General features: G+C 45.6%; 1 protein-coding gene and 1 long non-coding RNA gene across 5 annotated transcripts in view; one reads left to right on the top strand and one right to left on the bottom strand.

The window, feature by feature from the left end:
* The window catches only part of ATXN7L1 (ataxin 7 like 1), a 287,619-nt gene that overhangs the window by 47,914 nt on the left and 216,987 nt on the right, over positions 1-22,718 (bottom strand). For 2 of the 3 annotated variants that reach the window (XM_023737059.1, XM_004382608.2), the window contains exon 4: positions 6,990-7,212. In XM_023737059.1, the coding sequence (XP_023592827.1) occupies positions 6,990-7,212 (223 nt within the window). Of the gene's footprint in view, positions 1-6,989; positions 7,213-20,965; positions 22,135-22,718 lie in introns of those variants that run through there. The other variant, XM_004382609.2, reaches the window with a different exon arrangement.
* Positions 6,956-11,706, top strand: LOC111821668 (uncharacterized). 2 transcript variants are annotated; one of them, XR_002825011.1, is made up of 3 exons: positions 6,956-7,046; positions 10,030-10,117; positions 11,537-11,706. It is a non-coding gene; the product is annotated as an uncharacterized LOC111821668 (long non-coding RNA). The 2 variants fall into 2 exon arrangements; XR_002825010.1 differs by lacking the exon at positions 6,956-7,046 and adding an exon at positions 7,208-7,349.

The following is a 22,718-nucleotide window of genomic DNA, read 5'->3' as shown; positions in this document are numbered from 1 at the left end:
CGAAGAACGATGAGGATTTTGGCTGGGAAGGAAAGGGAATAGGATGCTGTGGGAAGAACACTGGACTGACAGTCCCTGCTTCCTCAGGTTCCTCTTCCCCAGTACCGCATTCTCCAGGACCCTGCCCTCGGCCCCCGCTCTCAAGCCACATCTGTCCATAGGAGGCTTCACTCATATCCCATGTCTACACTGATGACTCTCTTATCTCTATTCCCAACTCATACCTCTCTCCTGACCTCTATTTCCAAACATTCAGTGCTCTCTGGACATCTCTATGTAGCTGTTTCTCAGGTACTTCTAAGTTCACTGAACTCTTCAGCTCAACTCACCCTCTCCTCCCCACCGTAAACTCTGGCCCGTTTCTGTCCTTCTCTTGGGGAAGTGGCAGGACCAGTCGCCCAACTGTCCAAGCCAGGAACTGCACATCAACCTAAACTCTTCCTTTTTATTCCAAACCCTACATATAACTGGCCCCCAAATCCTGTGGAGTTTTCCTCCTTAATATTTCTCACACCTGGCTCCCCCTCTTTTTAAATGTTATTGTGCTGAAATGTATATGTAACAAAACATTTGCCATTTCAAGTATTTTTACAGGTACAATCCAGTAACATTAATTACGTTCACCATGTTGTGCAACCATCACGACCATCTGTTGCCAAACTTTTCCATCACCCTAACAGAAACTCAGTACCCCTTAAGCAATAAATCCCCCTTTTCCCCCTCCCACTCGCCCCTGGTAACCACTTGTAAACTTTGGTCTCTGCATTTACTTGGCCTCTTCTTTACCTGCCCATCACCACTGCTTTGCTTCAGGCTGTCATCACGCCTCACCAGATTACATAACAACGTCGTCCTCACTGCCTTTGCCGCTTCCCGAGCGGCCCCTCAGTGCATCCTTTATACTGCTGTCTGGGTGATCTTTCTATAACTGAAAACTGCTCCTTTAACGGCTCGGCTCCATGTGGCTTTCAGAGTGAGGTCCAAACTCCTGAACTTGGCACATACAGTGGAACTTCATAATCACGCCCAGCTACCCAGCTCCATCTCCTGCCTCTCCCCACATGCAAACTGTCTTAGTCATCTAGTGCTGCTCTAACAGAAATCCCACAAGTGGATAGCTTTAACAAAGAGAAATTTATTCTCTCACAGTCCAGTAGGCTACAGGTCCAAATTCAGGACATCAGCTCCAGAGGAAGGCTTTCTCTCTCTGTCGGCTCTGGAGGAAGGTCCTTGTCATTAGTCTTCCCTTGGTCTGGGAGCATCTCAGTGCAGAAACTTCAGGTCCCAAGGACGCACTCTGCTCCCAGCACTGTTTCTTGGTGGTATGAGGTCCCCACTCTCTGCTTACTTTCCTTTCCTTTTATCTCTTGTAAGATAAAAGGTGGAGCAGGCCACACTCCAGGGAAACTCCCTTTACATTGGATCAAGGATGTGACCTTAGTAAGGGTGTTACCATCCCACCCTAATCCTCTTTAACATAAAATTACAATCACAAAATGGAGGACCACACAATACTGGGAATCACAGCCTAGCCAAGTTGACACATTTTGGGGGGCACAAATTCAATCCATGTCATTCCACCCTTTGGCCCCCCAAAAATTCATGTCCTTGCCACATGTAAAACACATTCATCCCATCATATCGTAGCAAAAGTCTTAATTCAACTCCAGGTCCAAAATCCAAAAATTCCTCTTCATCTGTGAAATCTAGAATACAAGTTATCTGCTTCCAAAGGTACAATGGTGCAACAGGAAGGCACAAGCTAGACATTTCCATTATAAACAGGAGAAATTGGAGGGAAAGAAGGCATAATAGGCACCAAGCAAGTCAGCAGAACACATTACATTAGTCCTCAAGGCTTTGAAAATAATCCTCTGTTGTCTGAGACAATTTACACAATAGCCCTGCCCTCCAGACTCTAGGTATTGCCCACGGTCTCCAGATTCTGAGTGGAGGCCCCTCAGCCCTGGGCTTCAGCTCTGCCTCCTAGGCCCACTGGGCAGCAACTCTGCTCCGCCAGCTTTAGGCACATCATTCTCCTAGTCCATCTTAGTGGTGACTCCACCCTTAGAAACACCAGAGGCCATGGCTCTACCCTTTGAAACCCCAGAGGTCCTGGTCATACCTTCTGAGACTGAGGCAGCTCAGCTTCTTGTGTTCCTTGTCTCTTCAGCTTCTGCTTCCTGGTTTCTTGGCCTCTTGGCCCTCAGGCCTCACACCCACATCTGCCCTGCTGGGGCAAGTGTTCCAAAGCTCTGTAGCTCCACCGATGATAAGTGCCTGGAGGCACCCCACTCTGCCAAGAAGCTTCCTGCACACAGGCACTCAGCTCTCTCTCCGCGTGGGTCAGCTCCAGCGCCATCTTGCACTGGCATACTGGTTCTGCTGCTGCTGGTTCTCCGCCGCTGCTGCTCCTCTATCCAGTCACAGTTTCAAAACCGCTTCCACATTTTAGGTGTCTGTTAGAGCAGCACCCCACTCTCTTGGAGCCAAATTCTGTCTTAGTCATCTAGTGCTGCTCTAACAGAAATACTATAAGTGGATAGCTTTAACAAAGAGAAATTTATTCTCTCACAGTCCAGTAGGCTACTAGTCCAAATTCAGGGCATCAGCTCCAGGGGAAGGCTTTCTTTCTCTGTCAGCTCTGGAAGAAGGTCCTTGTCATCAGTCTTCCCTTGGTCTAGGAGCATCTCAGTGCAGGAATCTCAGGTCCAAAAGACGTGCTCTGCTCCGGGTACTGCTTTCTTGGTGGTATGAGGCCCGCCGCTCTCTGCTTGCTTCCCTTTCCTTTTGTCTCTTGTAAGATAAAAGGTGATGCGGGCCACTCTCCAGGGAAACTCCCTTTACATTGGATCAGGGATGTGACCTTAGTAAGGGTGTTACCATCCCACCCTAATCCTCTTTAACATAAAATTACAATCACAAAACAGAGGACAACCACACAATACTGGGAATCATGGCCTAACCAAGTTGATACATTTTTGGGGGGCTACAATTCAATCCATGACACAAACACTTCTACACATTCTGTTCCCTCTGTCTGGGACACTCTTCCCTGCTTCTTTGTCTCGTTCATTCCTACTTGTCCTTCCAATGCAGCTTAAGTGTAACCTCTTCTGAAAAACTTTTTGAGTCTTCAGCCAGGTGCCCTTTTTCTGTGTTACCAATATCATAGCCTTGTCACATTGTACTCTGTGTTAGCTATATCACTTTTTACAGACTCCCTAAGACAGTGTCTGTGTCTTATTTAACTTTGTATCCTCAGAGCTGCACTGTACGGTTGTACAGGTTATTCACTGCACTAGGATGCCTGGCTAGGGAAGCAAAGACGTGGTAAAGTCCATTAGCCAATTGTGCACCCTGGTACAGGACTGTATCCAAGCCTTTTTCTAACCTGCACAAAGGTGCCATAGTAGGTGTTCAGTGGTGCATAGTAGGTGTTCATTAAATGTTGAATGAAGACAGATGGATGCCGTGGTATGATGGATTGCTTTCGTGTGGCCTTTTTCACCACAGTCTTGTAACTCCCACCCAAGTGACTGGTTGGGACTGTGCAAATAAGGCAATTGGGCCCACCAAGGGGATTGGTCAGTTTTGCCTTAAAAGAGATCCAATTCCAGAGAGAGAGGATCCCACCACCACCAAGGCAGGAAAGGCAGAGAAGCGGTGGCAAAGAAATGGCAGCAGGAGAGAGCGGCAGGAGACGGTGCACTGGGCTTTCCAGCCCACAGAGTGAGAAAGCTGAGTGCCTTCGGGCTAAGGCTTACGGTAGAAGAGGCTGTCCTGATGGAAGAACTGTATCCAGAGCATTCCGGAACCTGAATTGTAACCTGTTACTTCCCTAATAAACACCATAATCATGAGTATGGTCTGTGAGTTCTGTGTGACCATTGCAATGAATTATCAAACCCAGCAGAGAAGGAGCAAGTGCTGTGGGAGGGACAGATGGTGTCAGAATTGGTAAAGATGGTGGAGAGAGGTGGCATGCCTGACTTCTGCTTCATAGGAATGAGCCTTGGGCTGTTGATCTTGGTCCTTCTTCCCCACCATGAAGTTGGAGGGGGTCAGACGCTACCCTTATGCCATTTTTACAGATGTTCTAGGCAGAGGTACCAGGGGAAGATTTTGGGGGGACAGCTGGAGTAATGGGGTGGCATAGGATGATCAGGATTGGATTAGGATGTTTTCAGCCAGACTGTAGAGAGTTCCTTATGTTGGGCTGGGGGGCTAACTCTTAATTCACTAGGCAGTGAGGAATCTTTGACAGTTTTTGAGAGGACTGTGACTTAGAAGCACAACATATTCAGGCTTAAAAATGGTACTCAGGGAGAGGTTAAGTGACTTATTCAAGGTCACACAGAAAGTTAGCAGCAGAGCCAGGCCTTGAACCCATTTTTCCTGCCCCTCACTCAATGTGCGTTCTTCCACACTGCACTCTGGGAAAACCTCTGAGACCTGTGAGCCACCAAGCCACATCTTCTCAGCCTCAGGGACTCTAGCTCTTCCCTGACACAGGTTCCTGGCAGTAGTGAGGAGATGGATGACAGCCAGGCAGAATGGAGAGGAGAATAGTTAGGAGACTGTTGCAATCAATAGCTCAGCCTCGTTCTTGGTGCACCTCTTGTTCTGCCTTCATAATATTTACCTACTTAGGTAAATCACCCATTAGCTTTCTGTTTTCCACACAATGTAAACACTCTAATTTTTGAAGCTTTTTCCCTTTTTGCAATAATTTTAGTTTCTCTTCTCTAGACCCTGGCTAGTTTCCTCAGATTCTTTCAAAAACACTTTCTGCCTATAGCTGCAGAGGCCCTGCCCATGGCAGGTCTTAGTAAGTGTGTGCAGAGTTGGACTGAATAGAAGGTAGAGACTGATCTAAACCCGGAGGTCTCCCGGAACGTTTGCTTCCTGGGAGACTTCTTTTTGTGCTGTGTCTCACATTCCTGGGATCACCTGAGACCCCAGTTTTGCTCTTTCACAAGGAAAGTTCACTTTATGATCTTCCATGAGCCCCTGAATCTCTTCCTGGCTTAGGAGCCCCTTGCCAGGCTCTCCACATTTGGTTTCTCTGTAGCTTATTTCTGGCTAAATAAATTATTTTATTCTTTTCCATTTTAACTTCAGTCTGAGTCTGAAGAGTCATTTCTCTAATTTTTTTTAGAGAGATTTGACTTCTCAACCTTTACCTCAGGTTATAGGAGCACTATCCTTTGGCAGACATGATAAGTGTCAATAACAGCAGTATCATCAAATATTTATTGAATGTGTACTATGATCCAAACATTGTGTTGGCCACTTTTATAAAAATTAGCTCACTTAATCCTCACAACAGACCAGTGAGGGTAGAGCCATTATTAGTCCCATTTTATAGATAAGGAAACTGAGGCCCAGTAAAATCAAGTAACTTGCCCAAAGTCACCCAAACTGGGATTTGAACACAGCCAGTAATTCCAGAGCTTGTGCTTATATCAGGACACTATGCTGCCTTGGCAAACAAACTTCTAGGTGCTCTCCGAGTCACTGATAACAGGCACTGTGGAATAGTGAACAGGGCACTCCACACTCCTGGCTCCACACTCCTGGTGGCCAGGCATAGAGGTCACCAACGGTCATTCTCTGGCTTGGCCTTCCCTAACCAGCTATGCATCTCCTCCTACAGGATGGACCCAAGATCGTAAGAACTGGAAGAGAAAAAAGCTTGTCCCTGATGTTCAGATGGGCCTGGTGACAGGAAATGCCCGTCCTCAGCAATCATCTCTAACCTTTACCCTGTATCATAAGAGGCTCTTAATTAATCTAATATAATTAGTTCTTTACAAAGTCATCATAATTTCCAGTGTGCAATGACAAACCAATAGATGGATGGTTTCACTCCATGGGTTTCCTGGGTATGAAGTTAAGTGCAAATAATGATCATTAACTAACAATCTTATTTCCTTTAAATATATAAATATATTAGGTGAGCTTCACATTTATCCCCTTTTCTGACTTCATCAGGCCTAAAGGATAAGGCTAGAGGCTCTGTAATAAGTCAGTCCTTCAGTGTTCCAGGAGTCCCTGGGTGGTAATAATGGTTAACGTGCTTGGCTGTTAACCAAAAGGTTGGAGGTTCCAGTCTACCCAGAGGCACCTCAGAAGAAAGGCCTGGTGATCTGCTTCTGAAAAATCAGTCACTGAAAACCCTAAGGAGTGCAGTTCTATTCTAACACACATGAGATCACCATAAGTCAGAACTGACTTGATGGCACCTGGTTTTGGTTAAGTGTTCTAAGATGTGAGTCTGGGCATTTGACCTGATGGGTCAGCATTGGAAGACACTCATTTTTGGCTTCCTGTCCTTGCTTTCAGTTTGGTTTCCTACTTGTCCGTTCCACAGGTCACCTCTTCTGACTCTTTGGTAAAGACTGAGACAGAAAGATAAACCAAAAGCCTCTGATTTCTCACAGTTACCTGTAACTAGCTCTCTCCCAACCCATCAAAGGGATAACATTCTCCTTGGTTTTTCTCTTCCTCCTGTGTCAGCACCCAATTACCTGCCTCTGCTAGCACCTGGCTGCTCACGGCAGGGAGGCTCTGTGGAGCAGGACCATGGCTTCACTTCTCACTGGGCCCACAGTCTGTGCTTTTGATTATTTACCCCAATGCTTCTCTTTACTGGGGCAGAAAATTGAGAGGTGACTGTATAACTGAGGAATATTTCTCTGTTACCCTTTTCTTAGACACAACTTGGCTCAGCTCTCAAGAGAAGAAAAACTTCCCTGTCAGGCATAAGCCAATCTTACGGTCCCCCTTTCCTTCTAGCGTGTGGGTTTCTCATTACATCATTCTGCTTTCCTGTCTCTTCCCTCCTCAGTTCCCCAAATTCCCGGACATGATGCCCAGAAACAAAGCCAGAGGGTAAACACTGTCTCCCATGGTGACAGGGCCAAGAAACGGGAACAGCTGGGGACAGACAGCTGCTGGCTGTCTCCCCAGCACCCAGCACTCACCATTGTTTATCCTTTGATCCTTTTGCAGAAAAGACTGTGTGCTGTTTGCTGCTGGAGGTAAGTAGATTGTCTTTGGGCGTTTTGAATGGCTTTGAGGTGCTGCTGGCAGAGCTATGGCCGCTGAAACTGGTTTTTGTTTTCACCTGTACTAGTGACGTCCTGGAATTGGAGGGTGGAGACGCTGGAGAGGGAGAAGGTCTACACATTGACCCGTGTCTTCTCTCTATAGGGGGAGAAAGAATAGAACTCAACACACCATCCGCAGGAGTGAGCCACTTTCACACTCACACACACAACAGGCAAAAAGAAAATAGCTTTTCCTGCAACGTCAACACCACTGAAGCCTCAGTTCTGACTATGGTTTGTCTGGACATCTGCTCCTATTCCGCCAAGTAGCAATTATTACATTCTGAATTTCTGTATCCAATGGCATGCTGGACTAACACCAAAATTCTCATGGGAGGCATTTACCAAGCTATTCTTCTGCAAACCTGCTTCCACAGAACTAGCAGAGGTACACTAGGTGTTACCAGAATGCAGGGGGATAGTGACATAGCCAAAGTGATCCCCATCCAGCTACCTAGAGGCCACAACGTCCCTCAGGGCAGTGGGTTGGGCAGGATGCCTCAATGGGCAAGTTGGGGACACTGAGCAAGACAGCAGATACTTGAAGAACAGTTTCAGTCTACAACTCACCATAGTGGTTAACTGTTTTAAGTAACAGATTTGATAAAAGGACCCTGTCCCCAGAAAAATACACATAGACAGGTGCCAGCTATACTCTGTGCAGTTTCAGGAAGGAATTCCAGACCCTAAAAAGACAAAGGCTCCCGAAATCGTGTCTAAGTTGTCTCTGGCTCTCATGCCTATGACAGTGCCTCCCATAGAGCTGGGCACTTAATTAATATGGACTGAATAAATAAATCAAATTATAACAGATGTCCTTACGGGGAGAACTAGAGATCACAAATCTGGAAATCTGGATTGAATGTGATAATGAAAAAGGTGAGAAGATGACAGACCACACTCTCCTTCCACCCCAGTGTGGGCTTCTCTCGTTGGTGAGACATTTCTGGCTGCGACTGCAGGTTCCCTGAACTGGGAGAAGGGAGCCAGACTAATCTCTGCTCTCTTAGACAGAGGTTTAGGATTTCTCTGTGTTCCCTTGTACTAATCTGCTGCTAGGCTGTCTCAAAGCAAATTGACTCTAGTCCTCTGATGAAGAGGGAGTTGGAAAGAAAAAAAGTGGATTTTTGAGGATCATCTGATTGTTGGGTCTTTTGTCTGACCTCTTGCTATTGTTGCTTTTGTTATTAGCTGCCGCTGAGTTGATCCCCAACTCATAGCGACCCCACGTGTTACAGAGTAGAATTGCTCATAGGGTTTTCTTGGCTATAATCTTTTATGGAAGCAATTTGCCAGGCCTTTCTTCTGAGGTGCCTCTGGGTGGGTTTGAACTGCCAACCTTTAGGTTAGCAGCCGATTGCAAACCACTTGTGCCACCCTGGCTCCTTGACTGTTCCCATAGTTTGCCTAAACTGAATCATTTTCCTGGGTAACTTTTCTACATTTAATCAGAACAGACCTTGTATACATGCTTACTTCCCAGAAGCCATCCTGTTGAAGGTTTTGAGAATCAAGAGCTAGTTCCAGGGCCCCCATTTTGGTGCAATGGAGTGAGCACTGGATGGCGAGTCAGGAGAGCCAGGCTCTGGCTTCAACCATACCACACACTAGGCTTGTGGCTTTGAGTTCATCACTTAAGCTTTCTTGAATCCCACATCTTTATCTGTAAATGAAGTGGGTCCCTAGATGCCTTCCAAGGCCTCTTTCTACTCCATTACCATAAATACAAGGCGTACTTACACCTGCTCCTGTTCTTCTCATCCTTCATGACTCCTGAATGTTATAGCGATAATTACAGCAGAAATATTGAAATATTTTACTCATGCAAGATCTTCCTTGGAGGGATTCATCCTTTGTAAAATTGTACTGGCCTTTACAACCCGTGTGAGACAGGCAGGAATCAGCCAGGCATCTCCGTCCTCCTCACGGCTGAGTGGCCAAAGGAGACCTGGAGAGGTGAGATGACTCGCCAAGGTCAGGGCCAATGGCTATAAGAGGAATGGGCCTCTGTGCCTGTGCCAGGGCCCAGCTGCCTCTCAGGCAGGCAAGAAATGGGCGGTATCATGAACATGATTTGAAGCCTGGAAATTAGGAACTACAGAATTTAGAGTCACTGAAACTTAGAAGTGGATTTTAAAGGTCAACTAGTCCAATCTCCTTTCTGGTAGATGAGAAAACCATATCAGAGAGGTTGTCAGTTACCAGTCCCAGGGCAAAGCTAGCTGGTGGCAATGCTAGGGCTAGAACCAAGTCCCCTCACTTTAAATCCTTAGTTCTTTCTGCCCTTCAGAAATTTCTTCCTTAGCTATTCCTTTTTTGGCAGAGGTTTCCAATATTGAAATAAGAACTTTGATTCTTACCACAGTTTTATTTTTACCACTACTGTTCTAGATTTTTCTGCAGTCTTTATTCATTCACTTGCTCAAGCTGGCCAGAGGGGATGTGCAGAAATCTCCCTAAGTTTAGGTGAGGAAGTAAGCCTTGAAAATCAAGGTAACTTTTATCAAACTAAAGGTTAAAAATAATACAAGTCAACAATTAAAGATAAATCACAAGGAAGGGTACCATTAAGGACCAAATGAATGGGCCAGACCAGCGATTCTAAAACCACTTTCTCAGAGAATTCTGGTTAATGAACCTGGCCAACACATTCTACTCTTAAACTTAAACAGCATACATTAAATCAATGGATAATCTTTTGTTTTGGTTTTGTATTTTGTTTCCATAAATTCTTCTTAAATGACCAACTGAAAGAACAAGTTGCACATGAAAAGAATATGAATAGAAACCTAAAGGTAGCCCTTCACCCTTTTTGTGTGTGTGATTTTGTATTGACATAGACTACGACAGTGTTTCTTACTTGTGAAACTGTTCCTTGTTGCTCTGATTGAATTAAATCTATCCTTATTTTAAGGTATCCCACAAAGAGATCCGTGATGTCTGTTTCCTGGGCTGTGTGGACAAGCTTGCACACTGCCACTGGTACAGAAGAGAAAGGCTATGTAAGTATTTAAAGCTGGGGAGAAACGGAGGGGTTAGAGTAACTGGGGCTTTCTAAAGGAGTAAGCTTCAGCAAAGCATTTGAAAATGGGTGGAATTGATATCCCAGGTAGGGCAGAGTGAGTAGATTTTATAGAAAGACCCAATTCCCATTTAATCTGTATTTCTCTAGTTCGTGAAGACCTGTCGTAGGTGACTATTACACAGTTAGTTATATCTATGGGGAAGAAGCGGGTAGGCTGGTGATGGGAGAAGGCAAGGTCTTAGTTCCTTATAAAAAGATGTTGCTGCGCAGGTGCAATTGCTCTGGGTAAAGTTTTCCAGATTTGTATCACAGTCATTCTGCTACAAGTCCTTGCCCACTTTGGTTTAATCATTATTTTCTACATTTTGGTCAAGGGCTTGCCTTAGGTTGATCCCTATAATTATTCTAATTCCATCTGCCCTGCCCAGAAAGAGTTTATGGAACACCATATACTTCACCCACCTTTAAAATAGTTTATAAAGCAATTTTAGGGAAAAAGTTTTTCCCTTCAAATTTTCCTCGTCTTTGTTAATTCCTGTACACTGAAGTATTAACAAAGCTGTAATCAATTGAAATTTTGCACTATTCTTTTTCAATCAACATCATTCCATACATACATTTCTAATTCCCACATACCATCATTTTAAAATAAACCAGTTGCCAAGTCAAGGCAACCCCATGTGTGTCAGTCAGAGTACAACTGTGCTCCATAGGGTTTTCAATGGCTGATTTTTTAGAAGTAGATTGCCAGGCCTTTCTTCTGAGATGCCTCTGGTTGAACTGGAGCCTCTCTAACTTTTCAGTTAGCAGCTGAGCACATTAAATGTTTGCACCACCCAGGGCCTCCATCATTTTAAATAGTTAGGAAATTTTCAATCATGTTGACAAGGTATAGATTTACTTAACCAGTATCTTACTGTTGCTTATTAGCTGGCACTTGTTTATTTACAATTTATTTAACAAGAGATTTAGACAAAAAGACAAATAACCTGATCATAAAATGGACAAAGGACTTGAACAGACATTTCACCAGAGAGGATGTTCAAATGACCACCAAACACATGAAAAGATGCTTAGCATCATTAGCCATCAGAGATGGAAATCAAAACCACAATGAGATACTGTTTCACTCCCACTAGGATGGCTAAGATAAAAAATACAGAAAATAACAAATGCTGGCGAGGATGTGGGAAAGTTGGAAAACTTATCCATTGCTGGTGGGAATACAAAATGGCATAGATGTGGAAAGCAGTGTGGCGGTTCCTCCAAAAACTAAAAATAGAACTACCACATGATCTAGCAATTCCACTCCTAGGTATATACCCAAAAGACTTGAAAGCAGAGAGTCAAAAATAGACTTGTACACCAATACTCACTACAGCACTATTCACAATAGCCAAAGGTGGAAACAACCTAAATGCTCATCAACAGATGAATGGATAAACAACATGTGGTACATACATACAATGGAACACTACTCAGCCAGCAGAGAAATGAGATCTTGATGCGTGCAACAATATGGATGGAGCTTGAAGACATTATACTGAGTGAAATAAATCAATCACAAAAGGACAAATATTGTATTACCTCATTTATATAAAAAGACAAGAAAAGGCAAGTGTATAGAGAATAAAGTTTATTAGTGGTTACCAGAGGCGGGAGGGAGGGGCAAAGGGGGAGTTAATGGTGATGGAAATATCTCATTGATTAAGGGTAGGGTTGCATAGCCAATTATCATAATTGCTATCAATAAGTTGTACACCTGTAAAAGTTGAACTGGCAAAAGCTGCGTGATAGATATATTCACAACAACAACAAAAAGAGTAGCTGCTGAGGCTGCTTATGTATAACCAAAAACCTCATGGGATTCGGTTCTTTGGTTTTTAAGGTCATGGTTACATAGGACATCCCAGTTAATTGGCCTAATAACATGTTTAGTGCTTCTGTTCTACCTCCTAGTTCCTAGTGCCTGAGGTCTTAAAAGCTTGCAAGTGTCCATCCAAGGCAGGAGAATTGGTTTTCTATTTGCCTGGAGCAACAGAGATAGAAGGAGAGTCAGGAATAGGAGGAGGGTATGGAATGTGTGGCTAATTGCCTCCATGAACAACAGCCACCTTTGTCATGAGACCAGAAGAACTGGGTGGTGCCTGGTTACCATTACTGAACATTTTAACCCAAGATTCTATAGAAGAATCTGATCAAAGTGGAAAATGCAGAACAGAATTTCAAATTCTTATGGACTCCAGCCTTCTGGAGCTGTGGGGGATGGATGAACCCCTGAAACTACTGCCCTGAGATAATCTTCAAACCTTAAACCAAAAATATCCCCTGAAGTCATCTTAAAACCAAACAATAGTTTAGCTTCACTAGTAAAAAACGTTTGCCTTGAGCATTAAGCTCTTTTAAGAACTACCTATACAGGATCAAACTGATAACAGCAACTCAAAAGATTAGATAGGAACCTTAGGGGCAGTAAATTTACGTTAATGGAGGAGTAACAACTCAGAAAAGGAGGGTGAAAATGTTTGCACAACTTGAAGAATGTAATCGATGTCACTAAATGGTACATGTAGAAACTGCTGGATTGGTATCTGTTTTGCTGTGTATATTCTCAACAAAAACCAAATAAATAAAACAAAAAAAAAAAATTAAAAAAAAGAGAGAGAGAGAGATTTAGTGTTATTTCCCTGAGGTATAGTTCCCAAAGTGAAAGACTGCAATAGTTAACAGCTCTCTTCACACACTTCTTTCCAAACTGTTCAGTAGAAAGAGCAGACCATTCTACTGTGCCGATGTCAAATATAAGGAGCCCTGGTGGCACAGACTATGAAGTGCTTGGCTGCTAACCGAAAGGTTGGCAGTTCAGATCCACTCAGTGGCTCCCTAGGAGAAAGACCTGGCAATCTGCTTCCACAAAGGTTACGGCCAAAAAAACCCTATGAGGCAATTCTATTTTGTCACATGGGGTTGCTATGAGTCAAAATGACTCAACGATACCCAACAACAACAACAATGTCCAATATAAATACTACTTACTTACTGAAGTGAAAACAGAAAAGCACTGTCAGAACACGCTTGCAGAATTAAGCTTCCATACATCAATAACAACCTGAGTGACTGATCTTGGGCTGGTAATCTCTGGTCTCACCCCTTCTGTCTTTTGGCCAATACCAAAATCAAAACCAAACCCACTGCCGTTGAGTTGAATCCAACTCAGAGCAAACCCATAGGTTTTCCAATGCTGTAAATCTTTTACGGAAGTAGACTGCCACATCTTTCTCCCGCAGAGCAGCTGGTGGTTTTGAACCGCTGACCTTTCAGTTAGCAGTTGAGTGCTTTAACCACTGCACCACGAGGGCTCCTCTTTGGCCAATAGTAATAGTAATTCACTAAGATTTTCCTGTGTGCCAGGCATTCTACTAAACATATGATTTACTTTATAGTGTTTAATTCTTATAAGGGTAAGTATTATTATTATCATCTCTACTCTATAGATGAGGAAATGGAGGCTCAGAGATAGAGTTGCCCAAGGTCACAGAGCGTAGAAGCATCGTATCTAGGAATGTCTTCAGAGCCTGTTGTCTTAACTCTAAGCTCTGTTAGATGTTAGCTGCCTGTTGAGTTGGCCCCGACTCATGCTGACCCCAAGCACAATGGAACAAACTGCTACCCAGTCCTGGGCCATCCTCATGGTCGGTTGCAGATTAGAACACATAGAGTTTTCATTGGCTCATTTTCAGAAGTAGATTGCCAGGTTTTTCTTCCTAGTCTGTCGGCTCTGATGAAACTTGTTCAGCATCATAGCAACTCACAAGCCTCCACTGATATATGGGTAGTGGCTTCACATGAGGTGAACTGGATGGGAATCGAACCGAGGTCTCCTGCACGGAAGGAGAGAATTCTACCACTGAACCACCAATGCCTATCTTGAAATGTCACAAGCTACTGCTGCCGATAGGGAGAAGCTGGAGGAGCCAGCTGGACCCCCTCCCTCCTCAATGCCTATAGGCATTCCAGCAGGACCCCTGACTCCCCTCGGGAGAGGAGAGAAACATCAAAAAGCTGCCAGTCAGAAGCCTCATGCCACAGCCCTACACCCAACTCTCCCGAGACCTCAACCCCAAGGAGTTGGGAGTCCCTGTATCAAATGAGTGAAAAACCAAGTCCTTTTATTGTATTCCATTTCCACCACATGAGTTCAGGCTAAGGCCTTGGCAGCTGGCTGTTCTGAGACCACCTGTTTCTCCACAGATGATTTAACCATCCAGGTGCAACTTCAGGCAGCAATCCCAGAGAGCAGCTGAGTGGTGGGTTTGCAGGCACTGGCTCTCAACTTCCTAAAAATCTGTTGGGTGTGGGAGCCTTGGTGTCTGCACAACTCTCTCCTCTTACTCTCTGCAGGTAAAATCCACCAGGCGATTCCACTTCAATGACAACTCAAAACCTGCTCCTCCCCCATGCTTTTTCATGGAGACATTTTCATACGTGAAGCATCAATGTCCTGTATTTAAAATTTCAGCACAGAAACAACAGGAGCAGCCTTGTGAATGGCTGAGCCAGCCGCCGACACCCAATATGGTTCCCTGTACCATTTTTAGAAAGAACTTGTTGGGAATATTCCAACATGGCTTTTTAAGGGACCAACCCCCTCACAACAGACTGCGTACCACAATCACTTTGGCCTGCGATGGTTGTGTAAGCTTCCTTGAGCTCAGGCCAGCACCTGGCTTTCTCATTTGACAGCACTGAGTCTCCTTTGGCCCCCACCTCTGAGGGCCGGTGCTTGGCAAATCATTAGCCAGCCTCTGTTTTATCAATGGGTTCTATCTGCTTTATTAGCTGCAGTCAGGATGCTGTCTACAAAGGACAATCCTGAATTCCAAAGGTCCTTCTTCCAAAAGAAAACTGGACTTGGAGGGAGAGAGGCAGAGCAAGGACCTCAGCATCAGGAACCATGTTAGGAAGCATGCTAGCTGCACCTCACAAGCACCCTGTGAAGCAGGCATCCTCCCAGTTTACAGCTGTGGAAACTGAGGCTGGCTGCACTTTAGAACTTGCCCCACATCACATGAAGTGGAGGAGCTGGGGCTAGAATCTTGGCCTGTGGTCTCATGCGCCACCATTGTACTGGCATTATAGTCCCATGATGGTTATGGGGGGATACTGAATTGGCCTTCCTCGGCAGAGGAGGAAACAAAGGTACAGCAAAGTCAAGTGACTCCAGTAGCAGTGAGTGGCAGGCAGAGCCGTGCCAAATGGCTCCCGTGCAGAAGTGCTTGTGAGCTTTCTGGAGCACCTACTCCCTCTTTAAAAGACACCAGGGCCTGAGTAGCTGGGCAGATGTTCCTTAAAGCCTGGGTGTCTGTCACCTCTTTAAAAGACACCAGGGCCTGAGTAGCTGGGCAGATGTTCCTTAAAGCCTGGGTGTCTGTTACCAATCAACTTGTACTAGGTTTTCTTTGGGGGCAGTGGTGGTTCAGTGGTAGAGTTCTCGCCTTCCACGCAGGAGACTCGGGTTCGATTCCTGGCCAGTTCTTCTCAAGCGCGGACACCACCTGACTGGCAGTGGTGGCTTACGTGTTGCTATGATGCTGACTAGGTTTCAGTAGAGCGTCCAGACTAAGAAAGACTAGGAAGAAAGGCCTGGCAATCTACTTCTGAAAATCAGCCAGTGAAAACCCTATGGATCACAACAGTCCGATCCCCAACCAATCATGGGGAGAGTGCAGGGCCAGGCAGTGTTTCATTCTGTTGTGCACGGGGTTGCCATGAGTCGGGGCTGACTCAACGGCCGCTAACAACAACAAGAACAAACAACAAGGTTTTCTTTACCCATTTTCACCCCTACCCACTCCCAGACAACGTGAGCTGCCTGGAGCACTAAGTTCTTTGCCAAAGGCCAGTTTGGGCCAGTGACCTACACAGCTTGGACCAGCTCAGTGCCCAAATCCCCCTGGAGGACTGGGAGTTGGTTTTTTGGTTGTTCAATTATCCTACACCCATTCATTCACTTAGAAAGAACAGCAACATTTCCTGAGTGCCTACTATGTGTCAGGCATTGTGCAAGCTACTGCTTTTACACTTGCCAGCTCACGCAAACTACCCAACAACCCCACAATGGATAAAGTTAACTCTCTTTTTATAGATGGGGAAATTAAAGCTTAGCAAGATTATGAAACAAGACCAAGGTCACACAGACCTTAGCAGATCTGGGAGGAAAGCCCAGGCTGGCCTGGTCCCAGAGCCAATGCCCTCTCCGCCATGCCAACCTGCTTGGGATGTTGCTTTCCCTTCGCACATTAGCAACGCACCTTCTCTCATGATCTTTGAGAAAGCATTTCCCATTTTCAGGGCTGGTCTTGGCTACAACTCTGAAGTTAGAAACTTAACAGCCTCCTTCTCTTTTCCCCCTTGGTAGCATTCCTCCTCCCCCTGTCTCTTCTGGCCAATAAAACCGGCCCCCCTTTTCTTGTAATTTATACTAAGGTGCAAATTTCTGGCATCAACCATTGTTAGGTAGAATTTAGGGGGTCACAGGGACTTTCCAGGGCCCTGAAATATTTCCTTCAGCCCTCAGGGGTATCCTTACAGGAAAGAAAACCTAGCTAAAAGGAAAACCCTGAGCAAATATAAACGTGTGGGGAACAAGCACAGGGACACACTGCCAGGGGAGCTTTCAAGGGATTACGTTTTTCTGGAGAGCAACCTGGTGATAATAACAGGAACTAAGAAGTACTCACAGCCTTTGATCTGGCAATCTGGTAATTTTACAGGAGCAGATTGCCAGGTCTTTCTCCCGCAGAGCCCCTGGGTGGGTTCTAAACGCCAACCTTTTGGTTAGCAACCAAGTGCTTAACCGTTGCACCACCAGGGCTCCTTGTATGTGAAACAGTAAGCCCAAATCTGCAAAAACCAAACCAAACCCACTGCCACGGAGTCGATTCTGACTCATAGTGACCCTATAGGACACAGTAGAACTGCCCCATAGGGTTTCCAAGGCTGTATACATAAGCAGACTGCCACATCTTCCTCCTGCTTAGGGGCTGGTGGTTCAAACCACCGACCTTTTTGTTAGCAGCCAAGCGCTTTAACCACTGTGCCACCAGGGCTTCTTGTATGTGAAATAGTAAGCCCAAATTTGCAAAACAAAAATAAAAAATATCATAAATAATATGTAGACACTAACCACTACTTTGTAAAAACATTTAGTATCTATATAAGGATGGGGGAAAATGGAAGAGTATAGGATGTATTGTTTAATAGGTTCTGTTTTTGTTAAAGCTGTTTAAATCCTTACAGAAAAAGATTTAAAAAGGCAAAACAAAAACCCACAAGACTCTAACATACCCCTAGCCAGAAAGGACAAAGTACAGAAAACAGATGCACATACTAGGATTAAAAAAAACACCAACCAGTTGCTGTGAAGTTGATTCTGAATCATGGCAACGCTATGTGTTTCAGAGTAGAATTGCGCATGGGATTCTCAATGGTTGTAACCTTTCGGAGGTAAGGTTGCCCTGAGTCAGCATCAAATCAACAGCAATTAACAATAACAACAACAACCTTTTGGAAGTAGATTGCCAGGCCTTTCTTCTCAGGCACCTCTGGGTAGATCAAACAGCCAACCTTTCTGTTAATAGCTGAGCACTCAACCATTTGTGCCACCGAGGGACTCCACTAGGAGAAAAGCATGGGTTAAAGTCAAGCTTCATTCATTCATTCACTCATTTTTTTCAGCATTTCCTTGGCATTTGCCGCGTGGTAGGCACTGGGATATGAGCACTGGGCTATCACAGTGGAGATAAGACAGACATTGTGAATTCTAGAGCTTTATCATTAGAGGGTTACCTCAGGGCAGGGTGGCACTCTCCAGATTCCCAGTGTCTTAGCCATCTAGTGCTGCTACAACAGAAATACCACAAGTGGATGGCTTTAACAAAGAGAAATTTATTTCTTCACAGTAAAGTAGGCTAAAAGTCCAAATTCAGGGTGTCAGCTCCAGGGGAAGGCTTTCTCTCTCTGTCGGCCTTCTCATCAATGCTCCCTGGACTAGGAGCTTCTCCGCACAGGGATCCCGGGTCCAAATAACACGCTCTGCTCCTGGCACTGCTTTCTTGGTGGTATGAGGTCCCCCTGTCTCTCTGCTCAGTTCTCTCTTTTGTATCTCAAGAGATTGCCTCAGGACACAATCCAATCTTGTAGATTGAGCCCTGCCTTACTAACACAACTGCCGCCCATCTTCCCTCATTAACATCATAGAGGCAGGATTTACAACATACAGGAAAATCGCACAATACCAGGAATCATGGCCCAGCCAAATTGATACACACATTTTTTGGGGGACATAATTCAATCCATGACACCCAGCTAGTGGCTACCTTCACTCAAGTGGTGGGAACAGGCAAGCTGCTGCCTGAAAGACCTAAGGCAGGTGAATAACCCTCCCTGGTCTGTTGGATGCCACCTGCAGCCAAAGCCACAGCCCTCCTAATAACATCAGACCTTATATTGCCCCAGCTCTTCCCATGTGTCCAGATCCAACATGGAAGGGGAAGGGTTTGCAAGGAGGTCCACGTGCTCGGCATTAAACCTCTACATCAGAGCAACTCCCCTGCCCCCACCAAACACACACATGCTGGGCAAGTCACACAAGTTTAAACACTGGAGTCACCATGGCTTATGTGACAACGGGCGGCTTCCAGCTTGGATTCTGCCTTAAGGTGGCACAGCTGATATCACCCTTGCCCCAGGGGCACTGTAGGGACAGTCAGAAGCTGGGCAAAGCAGGAGGTATAGGCTGGGGTTTCTTCAGGGAGAAGATATATAAACCAGGATTCCCCATGTTTAAAATACCTGAGCAGCTGGCCTGAATCTTCCCAGTACTGTCCTGAGGCAAAAACAGTGGCCTTTGCCTGGATGCCTTGGGCTAAGCGAGTAGAAGCCCAGTCCCTGTTACAGGCATGTCCTGTCCAAGCCCTAGGAAAGGGGCTGCTGGATCCTGGATGCCTGAGGCAGACAGAGCACCCAGGCCACACTCAAACCTCACAGACCACTGGGGCAGCAGAGGGACACCAGGGCCAGTGTCCCAAATGCTGCTGTCTTAGAATCGAGAAGATCTGGGCTCCAGTCCGAGCTCTGTCATTCATTAGCTCTGTGACTTGACTTAACCCCCTGAGCTCCAGTTTCCTTACCTATAAAATGGGGACAGTCACCCCCACATCTTAGGATTACAATTGAACAGGAGCACTACAGTACACTGAGTCCCCCAATCTTAGCACACGTCACATGTTGTAACTGCTAGGTCACTGGTCTAGGTCTCCTGGACGCGCCTTGATGTAGGTATCTTGTTCACTCTTTTATCCCTGGCATTCAGCACGGGGTCTCACCCTGGTAGGCACTCAATACATTCATTGTCGAATACGTGAATGTTGTGAGGATTGATAACAGAAGGAAAGTGGCTACCATGGTGCCAACTCACAGTAGGTATTGAATATAAGTTCCCTGATACACGAAAATGTAGTTTTAAAAATACAGGTAGTAGCTTTCTTAAGTAGCCAGTTCTTTGCCTTTTAACTGCCCCTGCATTAAAAATCATTCCATTTACAAGAATCCAATGGAAGAGGCCACCAGTGCTTTCTTTTTCTTTGTCCTGACCTCCATGGTCTCCTACAGCAGAAGGTGCAAAGCCTCAACTCACGGCTAAGTGCACAGTGTCACTTAGAGCCACTCACCCCACAGGCTGTCACGGGCCCGCAGCAGCCACTGATAACGGAACCATTTCTGTTCTCCTTGGAGTGGCAGTTGGCAGTGGCAAACAGGAAGTTGTCTTGAAGTAGGGTGTGGTTGTACCCTGCCAATACACGCGTACAGAAACACACGCTTCTTTTCCCCCCTCTCCAATCCTCTTCTGTCGACCTCTCCTTACTTGTTTAGGAGCAAAAGGTCTGAGTTATTTTTATGTGACTGAAGATCAACCATTAACACCATACAGACAAAAAGCTGGGGCAGAAGGGGCCTGAACTATAGCAGGAGGCGTGTCCTACCCTCAGTCAGTCACTTATGACATTTAGTTAGTAGCTGACTGTGTGTGTGGCGTATGGTGTGTGTGTGGTGGGGTAGGCGGTGTGCTCGTTTTCCCTTGTTTTGTCCATGGGCACACAGGAAACAAAACCCTAGCTAGAAACCAGGCCATATACACTGCTAATCATCCTAGTGGCCAAGTCTGCAAGTGGGCTGGCCATCAGCATTTATTTAGTGCCCACTGTATGCACATATTGGACCAAGGACCATCAGTGAACAGAAAAGGAGGAAAATCAGGGGTCCCTGGCTTCAAGGAATTTTTTAAATTTGAATAAAAAAGACCTGAAACATTTTTAACACAAGTTACATAATTGCTGACTAGATAAATAAATGTAGTTTAAGCTGCATGTAAGTGCTGAGACGTGGGGGTGTCCAGGGTTGGTAAGGTAGCTGGCTCCCCGGTGCTAAGTAAGGTGTGCTATAAAATTTTCCACTTCTCTCCTTCCCAGGGCCCGAGGCTTGCGCCTCCAGAAAGGCGGTCCGAAATAGACTGGTCCCCAACCCAGCCTCCTACTCCTGACCTCCTTCTGAGGCAGTACTCTCCCTACTCCACGCCTCAACCCTATTTCGGCTCCAGCTCCAGCCCACAGACAAGAGTCCTGTCCGTGCTAAAACTCAGACTTGTTAAATAAATACAGCTAATGCTAAATGGCTAGCAGTTCAGCCTGCCAGGCTCTCTCCTCCATGACCTGCGTCCAGCCCCACGCTGGCCTCTGTGACAAATGTGCCCTGTGCTCACACTTACACATCGCAGGGAGGCGGCCTTGCCGTTTGGATAAAGAGGCTGAGCCAGTGACACGCTGGGCACCATGACTTGTGGTTGATGTTTCCTGGCTCCTGGCTGAGGGCCCTGGCCAGTCAGAACGCACCACTTCCCCTTTAAGAGAGCACGCCCAGAGGAGATTAGGGAAGGGCAGAAAGAAAAGCCCGGAACTGTCAGGGTTGCATCTTGAATTTGGCAGCTGAACTTGGGTTTTCCTGAACCACACACAAGATGTGTGGTTAGAGGCGCTGGACTCCTCAGACACCCATTAGACTATCCCTGTTTGCGAAGGGCCGGGGCTATCCCTCAGCCCCATGGGATGGTAGCCACACTCAGGCTGCGTAGGCCCAGCTCCCAGCGCTCCAGGCGGCCTGGCCTCTGTCCTGGGTAGGCTGCAGAAGCCGCAGGCCTTTCTGCTCTCCCTTCCTGCAGGGCCTATTCATGTTGATGGGCAGAGTCCACTTAAATGCTTAGCACTTTGCTTTGGAGAGAATAGAGACATAATTATAATGATCAAAAAATACTTATGCTGAACATTTTAACTACTAATGTAGGGAGTTTCATTCATTCTGGATATTTAAGAACTTTATTCCCTGATCTTGGTGAAGGACAATAGATGGGGGAGTGTCTACAAAAACAATGGTACACAAAAGGTCACATATTGTATGATTCCATTTATATGAAATGTCCAGAAGAGGTAAATCCATAAAGACAGAAAGCAGATTAGTGGTTGCCAGGGGTTGCGGGGGTGAAGAGAATGGGGAGCAACTGCTTAATGGCTACAGGGTTTCCTCAGGGGGTGATGAAACTGTTTTGGAACTAGATAGAGGAAATGGTTGCACAACATTGTGAATGTTTTAAATGCCACTGAGTTGTATGCTTTAAAATGGTTAATTTTATGTTGTGAGTTTCTTCTTAATACAAAAAAACGGTAACGTATATTTTTGGCATCGTCTCATCTTTTATTGGGACGTCTCCTGTGTTGCATCCAGCATTTCTTTGCAAAAACCTGGCTATTACCTGAGAAATCTTAAGTTTTCTGGATAAGGTGTATATGCCTTTTAATAAGGACAAAATACCAAACAAACCTCTAAGAGAGAAAAGGAGTCCCTGGGTGGTGCAAATGGTTAATGCACTCAGCTGCTAACCGAAAGGTTGGAGGTCCAAGTCCATCCAGAGCCACCTCTGAAGAAATGCCTGGCAACCAACTTCTGAAAATCAGTGAACTCAAAACCCTATGGAGCACAGTTCTAGTCTGATACACATGGGGTTGCCATGCATCGGAGCTGACTGGATGGCAACTGGTTTTTGGCGTAAGAGAAAAGAGCTTTCCAAGACTCAGAAGTATGACTCTAATGGAAGAATTTCAGACTGTGGGGAGATGGTATCATCTCAAGCCATGCCACATTAGCAGTGCCTACTTGTCTCTTTGTAAGGCGGTCTTAGGTGGGGAACAGCCCTTTAGCATCCTGACAACCATAACCAAAGCTGGAGAGTCTGAAGCCTCCCCAAAAGAGGCTTCAGGAGAACATGACTTTGGACATCTGGGTTCCTGACTTCCTTTTCCCTTCCTGTAGTCAGCTTTTCTTCTCAGAATTAAGAGAACTGATTATCTGACTGGGAGGGAGCTGTACTGGTTGGCAAAGCAGAAATGGTCTCCACAAATTCCATTTCTGTGGAATGGTGTTGGTGAGAAGGAAGGGGAGTGACCTGGCCACCCACCTGACCCAACCCT

This window comes from Trichechus manatus, unplaced genomic scaffold (assembly GCF_000243295.1).
Source record: "Trichechus manatus latirostris isolate Lorelei unplaced genomic scaffold, TriManLat1.0 scaffold00096, whole genome shotgun sequence".
In the NCBI taxonomy this organism is placed as follows: domain Eukaryota; kingdom Metazoa; phylum Chordata; class Mammalia; order Sirenia; family Trichechidae; genus Trichechus; species Trichechus manatus.
The sequence above is the reverse complement of the archived record's forward strand: the minus strand, read 5'-3'. Positions and strand labels throughout refer to the sequence as shown.